The sequence below is a fragment of the Peromyscus californicus genome, unplaced genomic scaffold (genome assembly GCF_007827085.1).
Source record: "Peromyscus californicus insignis strain IS unplaced genomic scaffold, ASM782708v3 Scaffold_4__1_contigs__length_199733344, whole genome shotgun sequence".
NCBI lineage: Eukaryota > Metazoa > Chordata > Mammalia > Rodentia > Cricetidae > Peromyscus > Peromyscus californicus.
Window position 1 is genome coordinate 24,629,056 of NW_026294562.1, and position 12,075 is coordinate 24,641,130.

Below are 12,075 nucleotides of genomic sequence, written 5' to 3' on the forward strand. Positions count from 1 at the left end.
AACTCTTTAAGTAGGAATTTTTCTTTTCAAAAATCTCTAGCAGAATCTGCTGATGTTGAGCCAGAATTTCTGCCAAGGCTCAAGAAGCCTGACGGTGTGCCTTTTGGCCAATATCAGAGACTCATCCTGGTATCTCTGCTAACTTAAAAAAAGTTGCAAATTCTCCTCCGGTTTGATATGTACACCCAACCACCACCGCCAGGGCCACACATCCAAATTCCTTGGCGGACTTGTCACAGGAAGGTGAAGCCAGGTTTCATCTAGTGGAGAGAGGTTCTCTCTACCTCTGGCTCCTTGAGATCTTGGGAAATGCCTACAAAGGTGCGCTCCTTCCCCCAAGCCCAGAACTTCTCCAATGCAGGGGCCATGGCTCAGTCTACTACTCCTTCCATTCTAGCACAGAATCGTCCCGTGAGCATTTGTTAAACCCACGACTCCGTGAACGTGCGCGCGATGCGGACCTAGGGCGCTGAAGATGGGCAACGCTGGGTGTGCGCCGCAGCCACGGGGGCAAGTCAAGGCTAGAGGAGCGGCGAGTCAGAGGTGTAACCCATCCCCCGAACCCAAAGTCACGAGAGGGTGAAAAAAGAGTCGCAGCCCGTCCACTGGATGCACGATGGGCACCGTCTGCATGACCGGGAAGGCAGGTGTGGCCAGCTCCCAGCGCGCGGTGCGCACCAGTTCCACGGCGAGCAGCTGCAGCACTGCCTGCGCTAGCTCCTGGCCCAGGCAGCTGCGCGCGCCGCCGCCAAACGGGATGTAATGGAAGCGACCGCAGGAGCCCCGCGGCGCGTCCTCACTCTCCACGCCAAAGCGCTCGGGATCGAAGCCCTCGGGCGGGCTACGGTACACAGCAGCTGTCTCGTGCGTGTCTCGGATGCTATACATCACGCTCCAGCCTTTGGGGATCTGGTAGCCCTGAGAAGTGAGGGGGCCCGTCTTGATCGCTAAACACTGGGAAGTGGCCAGAGCCAATCTCCCCACCCACCCAGACACACCAAACATACCTCCAGGGTCCTGTGATTAACAAACCCGGAAGATAAAAGATCTGCTTTGCAGTTTCAGTGCCTTCACTAGTGAGCTGTAAGATCTTAGACTGCTTGCGCCCCCGCCCCCAATTTCTTAGTTGAGAAAGTAGAAATGAAAAATATCCACGTTGTTGGGAGAATTTCAAAAGGAGATTGGTACACATTAGTGCCCATGAAATTGAATATTATGAGTTTGTTGTCTTTCTTTTCCTGTTTTCTTCTGACACCGGAGACTTAATGTTGTAAGACTGTAGCTACCAGCTGCCTGAGCTGAAGCAGGGAACTGTCGCTCCTCTGGGACAGTTCAATTATAAAATTCTTTGCATTTAACTGAAGACTTCCCCGCCTTCCCATTCACCTCTACACAATAACACGACCTCGTGGTTACACTTTAGAAGATGCACTCCCTCTCTGCCCACTCCCACCCTCCCAACCATCCTGCCCCCCCTTCCCCCCTGCTAGGGTATTGCAAACCCAGGGCCTCATTCACACTAGGAAAGAGCCCCTGCCACTGACCTACATTCCCAGCCCCACTTAGGCTTTTTCATGTGTCTTCCAATCCCTGAACTACCAAGCCACCTGTCCCTCAAAAGCTTGCAGTTTTCTGAAGGCCGGGAAGGGTCATTACTGTTCAGATTCTCACTAGGGGGAAAGAGCACACAGGAATCACCCTAGAGTGCTCTTTCTCTCTAGTCCTGTTTCCCGGTCTGGAGGAGTAGGACCTTCCCTGTGCTCCCCCTACAGCCCTGGAAGCTGCCCATCCTCGGCTCCTCTCCCTGTTTACTGGGCACACCAGCACTGCAGCATCAAGCACCCAAGTCACTTTTGAGTACCAGCCTTTGGCTGGCAGCTCCCCCTCTGCAGCACACTCTCCTCCTTCCAGCCCCTTGACTGGCATCACCCTACACTAGGGATCTCCTTGTTTCACTCCATGGTCTTGGTCCCTCCCTCTCTGCATGGACCCCCCTTCAACGTGCCCCCCATTCAGGCCATGCAGGCAGAGACCCTCAAGTTCTGCAGTGTGAAGTCCCCACAGTCCCCAAAGCAGCCAGTTCATCAAATACCCCCAGCCTTGTGTGGAGTATCAGAGCTGGGAAAAAAAAAAAAACAAACAAACAACAACAAAAAACCCAACGTCCTCCCAGAAGGTAAATTGAGACCCACAGTAAAGGGAGAACCATCCAAGTTATTCTCAGATGTAGCCAGGCCTAGTTCTTAACCTTGTCCAGCCAAGGGCAGCCTGATGAAACAATTAAGATTTTGTTCTTTGTATTAAGGCTGTTGCATTTCCCAGGTATAAGGCCTAAGCACGAGCCCTGGGCAGGCAACGATGACTGTTCTTTAGTCTTGGGACGAACTAAAGAACTAGTGCCCCGCCTTCGCTTTCCAGCCACACACACTGGCTGCAAGGAGTGCAGCTCAGAGAAAAATGTTTGCGTTCTGGAACTCGGCTCTAATTGAGTTGACCTCGCTGGATCGCTGGCAAAAGCTGAAGTATATAAAGTATACTTACATACTTTATGCAAGTAGTTCTAGTTATATATACTGTATATAAAATTTCTAACTTTGCCAGCTCTTCAGGCACTAGGCTTTGCATCACTCTACTGGGGTTGGAGGAAGGAGAGTCGGGGAATAGAAGAGGGCTCAGCCCATTTTACAGGAGGGAAAGCTGAGGCCCTGGCAAGGGAAAGAGATCTCTGTGCTAATCTCCGGACCCTCCTCCCACCCCAGCGCCGCTGCAAGCCTCTAGAGGTCCGCAGGCGAGGCGCACTTACGTCCAGCTCAAAGGTTCGCAGCGCGGTGCGGTAGCCCCCGGACACTGGCGGTAGGAGGCGAAGCACCTCCTTGACTACGCAGTCGACGTAGCGCAGACGGCCCAGCGCCGCCAGGCTAAGGTCGGGCTCACAGCTGCAGTCCGGTGTGGGCCCTGTGGCCAGGGGTGCGCAGCTGCACGCGTGCCCCAGCCCCTGCGCGGACAGCTCCTGCTGGATCTTGGCGATGGCTGCCGGGTGCTGCAGAAGCAGCAGGATGAGCGACGTGCTGGCGCTGGCCGTGGTGAAGAAGGCCGCGAACAGGAGCTCCACAGCCGACTCCTGCAAGACAGCCAGGCCGCTCTGAACCTACTGTGAAAAGCGTCCAAACTCCTCTCTTGTGCTCAGACTAGCGCCTTGATGGCCTGTCCCGGCGGTTATGCTCATGGCTCTGAAATCGGTCAAAACTCAGGTCTATCATTTGGGAAAGTCCTGTTGAGCAATAGGCAGACCAGCATCTACCACATACACCCGCTGTGGACCAGCTCTCAGAGGCGATGCAGGGTTATTATTCCGTACATTATTTTAGTGCTTTAAATATATTAACTCGTTAGATTCTCACCTTCACCCCGTGGGGAGCAATTACTGCTTATTTTATGAGGTTGGAAACTGGGGCTCTGGGAAACCCTCCAAGTCCCCAGAGCTAGTAGCTGCAGCAGTGAGTCTCCGGGTCCATTCTGCAAGCCCCTGTCACCTGCCTAAGAGCCCTTCCAGTACCTTTCTTCAGGGCAGCACCCGTGCTTGTGTTCGCGTGCTGTTTTCAGTGACTGCAAGGAGGGTATACCACCCACGCACCCGAGACGCTGAAACAACGCACCCATTCTGCATCCTGGCACAGAATCTGGCATTGAACAGGTACATAGTAATCTTTGTGGAGTGAAATCTGATCTGGTTGACGACAAAATGCTGGTCCTACCTTGGACAAAATGAAGCTGAGACGGAGACTCCTAGAGCCGAGACATCCTCCCTGCCCAGCTTGGCCAACGGGTTCCTTCTACGGGTCCTTGTTACTCCCTAGTTCTGTCAAAGTGCTAACTACCCCTTCTGTCTTTGCTACTTCTGGTCATAGGCCAGCACTGTCTCGGGCACTCAGCTCCCCAGGACTCAAAGTCTATATATAGATCATTCTCCCCTGAACCTTTTGGTGCCTTTGAACTTCACACCCGTCAAGAAGAATGGAAGTTATTCCATTCTCAGAAGAGACACTAAACCTGGGCCCCTAGTTTTTAGTGGTTAGCTGAAGAAGAGTGGAGGAAACTGAGGCCCAGAGAGCACATGAGAGTAACTCACAGGGGGACTGAAGTCTTCACATTTCTAGATGTCTCTAACCCTCATACTCCACTACCTCCAGCCCTCCAGCTGCCCACTACGCATGCTCTACCTACACTAACTCTACAGGAGACTTGGCAGCAGAGGCCAAATGGGCAGGTAGAGGTGCCAGGTGCTGAGGCGGCTTACTGATTTGGCAAGGAAAAATGTAGTTTTGAGGATGCAGAGTTTGACCATGAGCTTCAGAGGGCTGAGGGAGTTAAGCATGCTTCACGGGTAGGATGATGGCAAAGGCACGCAGTGAGAGACAGGGTGTAGAGTGACCAAGAGGAGAGCTACCCAGATCCAGAACCTGGAAGGCCAGACTTAGGATTTGGTGCTGCTGGAAGTATGGCTCCAGTCCAAGGCTTCACAGCTGGCAGATGTGGCAGAGTCATGACTGGAACCCAGGGCCCTTCTTTCTCACACTGAGGTGTGTCTGTGCCTCCAAATGGTGTTGAACAGGACATGACTGGGAGCTTAGAGGGATCTCTGGGGGAGGAAGTGGCGGAGGGGTGGTCTCCCGTTACCTACCTTCAACTCTTGCACAGAGAGCTCATGGCCCAGCTCCCTAGAGCTGTTAATGATCAGGTGCAGGGCATCACCTGTCTCTGCTGCCTGTTCCTCATGAAGCTTCTCAGCAATGGCCTCATCCAGGTGCTGATACAACTGGTCCCTGGCCCGGATGCCCTGATGTACATACAGGGAGAGAGGGCAGATGGGGTGGGAAGGGTCAAGGGTCAGGCTTGGCTACCTAGATTCACCTAGATCCTGATGTTAGTCTCAGCTTAGCTACACACCTAGCCTGTGGTAGGCACGGCTCAGTAAGTGGTCACAGATTTGTCCACTGTCTACAAACATTACTCTGTCTTGATAATCATCACCAGCCTCCTCTGGCAAGGCAGTTAATGTCATCCAGAGGTCAGAACACAAAGCACTGAGGAGTCAAACATTTGTTCCCTCACACAGCGGCCAGTGCCCATACCTGGTACAGAACCATCAAGGTGCATTTAGCCATTACCCTTTTCTTGAACTCAGGTAAGGCAGTGAGCATCGGTGATAAGAAAAAGGGGCACCTGGAAAACTCCACTGAGGACACTATTGTATGTTCTAAACGTTAACTTCTGTTAGGGGTTTGGGCCAAGTGGGCAGGGATGGCTCTCCAGAGTTCAGGAAGCAAGCCCAGCCAAAACAAAAAAACAAAATGCCACCGCGGAAGCGTTGAAAGCGAACACTTGAGTTTTGTAGCCAGAAGCATCTTGTTCACATCTTGACTGCGTTCTTGCTTGTCTCATGACTTCAAGCAGGCCTGCTTGTTAATAAATGAGAATAACACTTTGCAGGTTGCAAGGACTAAACCAGAAAATGTATGCAAGGTGACCAGCACACAACAAGATTCTTTTTCAGATTATTATTTTTATTCAAGCAACTGAACGCTCTAGGGCAGAGGGAGAGAGAAGGCAGGACTAAGATTCCTTTAGCTCTAGGGCCCCGCCCATCACTCAGAAAAGGCCTCGCTTCTTTGATCCGGAAACCAGCCGGCCGAGGGTGGCAGGGTGGCGGGCCGGGAGCCGACACCCTTCTACACTACATCCTAGACTAGATCTGGCGCCGGGTTTCGTCTGTTCCCCGAGCTTCCGCAGCACCAACCTTCCAAAGGGTGTTGGAGACTCCGCGCCACTTTGAGGAAGGATGAGCCGACTGCGGAGATGCCTGCCACTAAGACCCAAACTCAAGAAGGCTACACTGGAGTGAGAGCGTGAGTCAGAAGCATCCCATAGACCACGTGTGGCCTACCCCGTGTCATACAGAGTGCGAAAAGATGCAGCCCTGGTCTCCACCAACCAGCACCCCACCGTATGCTGGGCCACACACTCTCGGTCCAGGGTAACCTGTCTGATTTGGGAGACCCTCTGGAGCTATGGGCTAAGGTTTGGGGCAGCATTACCTTGCGCAGGCCGCTGAAGGGCACATCCAAGGGCAGTGAGAAGAGGTTCTCCACCAGCTGCTCAAAGGTCTGGGCTAGCTCGGTGCATCGCGCTTCGTCCAGCTGCAGACCCAGGAGAATGCGCGCGGCCATGCGAAAGGTGAGCGCTTTGGCTGCCCCGTAGACAGCTACTGGTCCCCGGGCGGCGCACCAGGAGCGCACCTCTCGCCGCAGCGCCCCCTGCAGTCGTGGCACGAATTGCTCCAGAGCCGGGCGACTGAACACGCGCGCCAGAACCTGCAGGGAGCGCAGATGAGCGCGGGGCAGGCTGGCCTCTTGTGCTCAGCGACTCCGCAGCCTAAAGGCAAAGACCAGTCCCTTCTACCTCTTCTGAGCCGCACAGGCCTAAACTTGCTGGCTTGGTTCCCTCCACTTTGATGTATGGAGTCCCTCCCATCCATCTAGGCTCCAAATGTTAGCTGCTCCACAAAGTCTTCCCCCGAACCCTCTTAAATCTGAATCCCCAAAGCTGCTAACACCTGTCACAGAAGATCTGGAATAAAGGACGTGTAGCCCTGCTCTGGCTTTACAATCCAAAACCTGGAAATGTAATGAGACTTGCCTCGGGCCACCTGTTCCTTTAGCGGGGCCCCTGGTCAAGTTCTGAATATACCGAACACACCAGGCTCTGGCCTGGCTCACCGCAGGAACCCAGGCACCATGGATCTTAAGTTCCTTTGCTTTTCCCCTCACCTTACGCCGCTGCCGATGGGGCTCGCCAACCGCGCCGAGGAGTGTATGTGAACCTAGCAGAATGTGCGCGCTCTGCGGCCACTGGCTACGCACCAGGCGGTGCTCTCCCAGCAAGATGGTGCGCACGTTCTCTGCGCCGCTCACGCGGATCACTGGCTTGCCGAGAAGGTGCGTCTTAAATACTGTTCCGTAGCGCTCCCGGCGTGAACTGTGGAAACGAGAGCCCTGCAAGCAAGGCGGAGCTCAAAGGGCCTCTGGGCCAGCAAGGCTGAAGATCTGTCGCAGATATTCCAACTACCTCTTCCTAACAACTCCCCTGTCCCCGGCTGTCACATTAGTTACAAAACAAGGTTCCAAATGGGCCTCTCAGGTACTCTACGTAGACACCCACAGGAAAAGTGAGAGAGAGACTTAGATTGCCCAAGGGTACGCGGCTGAGATGTGCTTGGTTTTTCAGTTCCTGCTTGCAAGACGGTAGGTACCTCGTTCCTCAAATCCCCCCCCCCCCAAGCCCCTTGTTTACACCTATGTTTTATCAGAAGGGTTTAAAATGTGCTTATAACTTCGGTGACAAGGGGGTCTCTTAGCGTAGCCAGACAATTGCGAGGGTTTCAGTAACCCCTAGAATCCTGGGCAAGGGAATGCTTAAGAAGAGCGCTGAGAACCAAGAGCGTCCGATGAGAGATGCAGAAAAGGGGGCATTGCTGAATGATAAAACTACTCACCTGAACCAACCAGTGCAGCGTTTCACCGAAGAATGGCCAGCCCATGGAGCCCTTGGGTAGGGGCAAGGCAGAGGCCCGATCCCGGCTCAGAGTCCAGCGGAGGGTCCAGAGGTGTTGCGCCAGGCCAAGCAGCAGACCGGCACACAGGAGAGCGGTGCCCGCAGCCCCCAGCATGGACAAACAGCTCAACCCCCAAGAAAACATGGCGAGCCTGCAGGGGGGCTAGGGGAGGGCTAGGTCGTTGGGAAGGCAGAGGGCTCAAGAACTATGCAGAGCTCACCTGTCCAGTCCAGAAACGTCCCGGGGTTAGGGACCAAGCTGCAGATTAATACATTCAGACAAGACTTCCGCTCTTAAAACAAGACTGTCAGTGGAAGGCGGCGGTGACCCTGAGCACTTAAGAGAATTCGCTTTCTCAAGGCTGGAGGCCCAGGACATTTCCCCCATTTCAGTCAAAAAGTGCCAGCCCCTTCATGGTGGACCGGTTTGCCTCCGGAATGCCCCTACATTCTCAGATCAGCGCTCCTAGTGTAGAAACTGCGAGCAAGGTTGAAAACTCACCGCCGACCACTGTTAGGATTCCCGGGGCTGCAGACCCCTGCCCACCACCTTCTCTCCTCCACTCGGTTAACCCTTCTCCGCCTACCCTCCACACGTTTATATAGATACTGCCTCCCTCCCTAGGGACTGGTCCTGGGTCAAACAAAGTGACGTGTCTACGCATATTTAAAGGATCCCACTCAGAGTAATGATTGGAAGCAGTGGGCAGTGGCGGGCTCATCTCGCGATCCAAACAGGGAGTGGCATCTGGGCAGGGGCTGTGCCCCATGCGCATCCCCGTGGTTTCGCACTGTAACTTCCACACTCCTGGTGCGAGCGTGAGCACAGCCAGCGCGAGAAGCCTACAAGAAGTAGACACTCTGGAAGCCAGGCCATGCTCTTGACCCACCTGTCCCAAGCCATTAGCTTCCTCTCTGGTCCCCCACCCTCGAGCTTGAGAACCCTGGGGTTGCTTCCCTTTGCTTGGTCTCTTTCAGGGAAAGCGGGTTGTGAGGCCAGCGCCAGCGTTCCAGAGGGATAGCTGGGGCTCAGTTCTCTGACCCTCTGCTGGCCCCAAGTTCTTCACTCAGCCATTTCAGGGAGCCTTCAGGAGATGGTAATTTCACTGCCCCTAAAATTCACAGGGGCGCCCAAAGTCCTCCAGAAGCCATTTATCCTGGCACAGCTCTGGTCTCAGGACCAAACCAAATTCTAGCTTCTTTTCAATTGCACTGCCCATCTCCGGAGTCTGCCAGACCCCGCCCCCTCCCCCGGGCTGACAGCTTGCTTCTTGAGCTTTGCTCCCAAGGGATATGGAAGTTCCTCTTTCCAAATCCCCAGAATCCGGGGCCAAAGCCAGGAGTCTTTCCCAAGTACCCAGAAAGTGAGGGGCAATCACGTTCCAACATCTTCAGAGCTCCTGCTCACCATACCTAACTAAAGCATAGAATGCACTGTGTCTGAAGAATTACCCTACTTTCTGTAATAATTTTAAAATGTTAAATACTCTGAGTATTTTGTCAAGAGAACAAATATGTTTTGTTTTGTGTCACGCCCATTCTGATAATCAGGAAATAATAGGCCTTTTCTGGAGGAGGCTGTTTTAAGTGAGAAGCTCTGAATAGTTGACATAGACTCTTCAACAACTCAACCTTTTTAATGTTTTATCACAAAGTCCAGACATGTAAGCACAGCTCTTCATACTTATTTTACAGAGTCAGGTAGTCTACAAGCAAAAATCTGGAAAATGCAAAGGGGATATTTCAGCATAATTCCAATGGAGAGTAAACAAAGGTCAGGGATACATGGCCAGCTGTGTCACTGTGATTTAGCCGAAGGAAAATGCACATTTGCTGTAGGGTTCAGAGTTCAGTTGACCTGGTTTGTTTCCAGAGCACACAGCACTGAGATCTACTATCAGAAGAGCATTCACCTGAACCCCGCTGGACCTTCATTCTGTAGGAAGAACATGTCTACACTAGAAGAGTTACACCTGACGCAAACAGCCCCTTTAACTGCCTTCACTTTAACTTAAACCAAACTAAAACTTTAAAACTGGGGCCAGCTATAAGAAATGCTACATCTTTAGGAAATTCAAACCCTTCATAATCCAAAACTCTTCATGTTCACAATGATTAAACTAGCCAAGTAGAACAAGTCATGGACATTCCTGGTGAACCGTGTTTGAGTTTAGGAACTTTCAAGATTTGTATATTTCCTCCTCAGAATGGGCAGAACTAAGCATTTTAGGCACATGAATTAAACTGAGGTGAAAATAAAAGCTGAAAGTCCAACAGTGACAGCCAAATAGTCCCTTCTCAGCAGCACCTGCATCCCAAACTATAACGACATAAGAGAAGCTCTTTCAAGCTTGAAAAGAATACTTACAAGCAGAGACACAAGTTTTTCTAATATTTACAATCAGTTTCATATACAATTTATTGGATTTATATATTACACTTTGACTTTTCCTTTAAAATTGAAAAAATTAATCTTACATTTTTATATATAAAATAGTATTCAATTATTTAAAAATCCATACAAATGACGTTTGTTACCATGACCTGTTAAGCCCTCATCAGTGTATTTCCTCTACTGTATTTTTTGACTTCTGTAAACAAATTGTCTCATGCCCAGTGCTGGCCGCGGAGGAGAAGCACTCAGCCATGGACCTGAAGTGGCTACATGTGCTGGGACATACCCGTCACCAAGCCTCTGAGCTGCTTCACGACCGTCTCGATCAGCTTCTGTCTGTCTCGGTCGTTCTTCCGGAACTGGGCGAATATATTATTCTTCTTGCTGGTGTCCTTCATCCTACAAACACATACAAACGTAAATGCTGGAAAAGGGAGGCTGCTGCCGAGGAGTTCCTTCTTTCTTAACATGTTCTGACTTATCCAACACCAGCTCTGTGCTTGAAATGAAGACCGGTGCTATCAAACATACGGGTCTAGAGCCCACGTGCGGGAGTGAGAGCGACGGTCTGGCACTAGCACACAAGTCTAATAAGACACCAGCCTTCAAATACCGTGTTGTTGTCTAATATCAAGCCAGAAGGTTTATTAGAATACCCTACATGGGCGCTAGTACATTCACATCAAGACCACGTGAAAGTGGAAACGGCATTAGAACATTTTAAAACATACTGGTTTTGCCTCAGTAGTATTTCATGACATTATGAAACCAATTTATATAAATTGTGAAGTTTCTTACATCCTTTCAAATCAAATAACCACAAATATTTTGAAATTCGGGAAAATAACATACTAATCACATAAAACTGTACATTTTAATGTGATACTTTAAACAGACTATGACTGAGTGATACAATCATAGTGAGGGAAAAGGGCACTGTGCGTAGCTGGGTCGGCAAACCCCGCTGTCTCGCTTTTTACAACATCGTTTTCTCAACTCATGTATCTCTCTTCCTGTAAAGAATCCAAGACTTAGCTACTCCCGCGGCACACATTCCATTTCCGGGCCCTATTTTGTTTTATTTTTAAGTAGCTCCAACTCTTGTATCTGCAAGTAAACACTGTTCTCTCTCTCCAGCTGGGGGGTGGACTCAGACCCCAGCACGAAGCCTCAACAACTGTGCTATACATTCCATGCTTCCAGTAACATATTTATAAAGCAAATTGAGCCTGAGATTTTCAAGATGCATTAGGAAAAAAATGTTTTTCCTCACATATATAATCAAGATGATTCTGAAAGGCAAGATAGAGTCTTACCTTTTGTTCATCAAAACAGACTGAATTTCTCTCCTTCCCTCCCACCTTTCACTCACTATGGCCTCAGCTCCCTCAAACTCATGATCCCCCTGCTTCAGGGCTGGCACATGCCATCGCATCTGGCTGTACTGACTTTTAAAACTCCATCTAGACATTTCTCTTTTCAGAGAAATTTGTAGTTCTTTATTACTGAATCAAACCTTGTGTAAAATGCTACCTAAAATAAAAACCCAAGAACATACTCACTTCTCCAAAAGAGTAAGGGCCGTGTGTGGATTCACACGAAGGTACTTTGAAGCTGGCTGTCCATAGTCAGCTAGGTAAGTGGACCAGTCCCAAACCATAAACAAGTCAAGGAGCTGAGGAAGAGTATGAAAACATCGTGTCAGCTTTTGGACATTTACTCACATATAAATCAAGAATATGCTATTCTTGGTTCATTTGCACATGATTTTCTTTGTACAGTAAAATAAGGAAATTCATTTTAAGAACATAACTAGTGGACTTCACAATCAAAATCATATTCATTAGTTTTTATTTCAGAATTGCTAAAATTGTCAGTGGCTGCTGTTCTAATAATTTATGACATTTCCATATAATCGTATAGCATACTCTTACAATCACATTAGCACCTGCACTGATGTTTAAAGGTTTTATCCTTGTACATTACTCAGGCAGCAAGGCTCGTGCCATTCATTAACCGTGTATAGAATCGGGAAGCAGAAGTATGTTTACCTTTCAAGGAAGTTGTTT

At 50.3% G+C, this 12,075-nt stretch overlaps 2 protein-coding genes across 3 annotated transcripts in view; both read right to left on the minus strand.

Annotated features, from left to right (window-relative positions):
- Window positions 1–9,103, minus strand: LOC128095149 (cytochrome P450 26C1). The gene is made up of 6 exons (XM_052713884.1): window positions 7,553–9,103; window positions 6,828–7,052; window positions 6,096–6,371; window positions 4,682–4,837; window positions 2,804–3,121; window positions 1–918 (listed from the first exon to the last, which is right to left on the minus strand). The coding sequence occupies exons 1-6, from the start codon at window positions 7,754–7,756 to the stop codon at window positions 538–540; spliced, it is 1,560 nt and encodes a 519-aa protein (XP_052569844.1). The 5' UTR covers window positions 7,757–9,103; the 3' UTR covers window positions 1–537.
- A 119-nt stretch (window positions 9,104–9,222) lies between these two features.
- Window positions 9,223–12,075, minus strand: part of Exoc6 (exocyst complex component 6) — a 140,267-nt gene continuing 137,414 nt past the window's right edge. For both annotated transcript variants that reach the window (XM_052713882.1, XM_052713883.1), the window contains 2 exons: window positions 11,569–11,681; window positions 9,223–10,405 (listed from right to left, as the gene is read on the minus strand). In XM_052713882.1, the coding sequence (XP_052569842.1) occupies window positions 10,273–10,405; window positions 11,569–11,681 (246 nt within the window). In that variant the 3' untranslated portion in view covers window positions 9,223–10,272. The remainder of the gene's footprint in view (window positions 10,406–11,568; window positions 11,682–12,075) is intronic.

What these genes read in the sequence shown, in the direction of transcription:
- LOC128095149 (XM_052713884.1), bottom strand. Translation starts at nt 7,756, where the DNA reads ATGTTTTCTTGGGGGTTGAGCTGTTTGTCCATGCTGGGGGCTGCGGGC. An exon ending in CGCTGCACTGGTTGGTTCAG is followed by an intron (nt 7,053 to 7,552) that starts GTGAGTAGTTTT and finishes CCTTGCTTGCAG; the next exon opens with GGCTCTCGTTTCCACAGTTC. An exon ending in CCTTCAGCGGCCTGCGCAAG is followed by an intron (nt 4,838 to 6,095) that starts GTAATGCTGCCC and finishes TATGTACATCAG; the next exon opens with GGCATCCGGGCCAGGGACCA.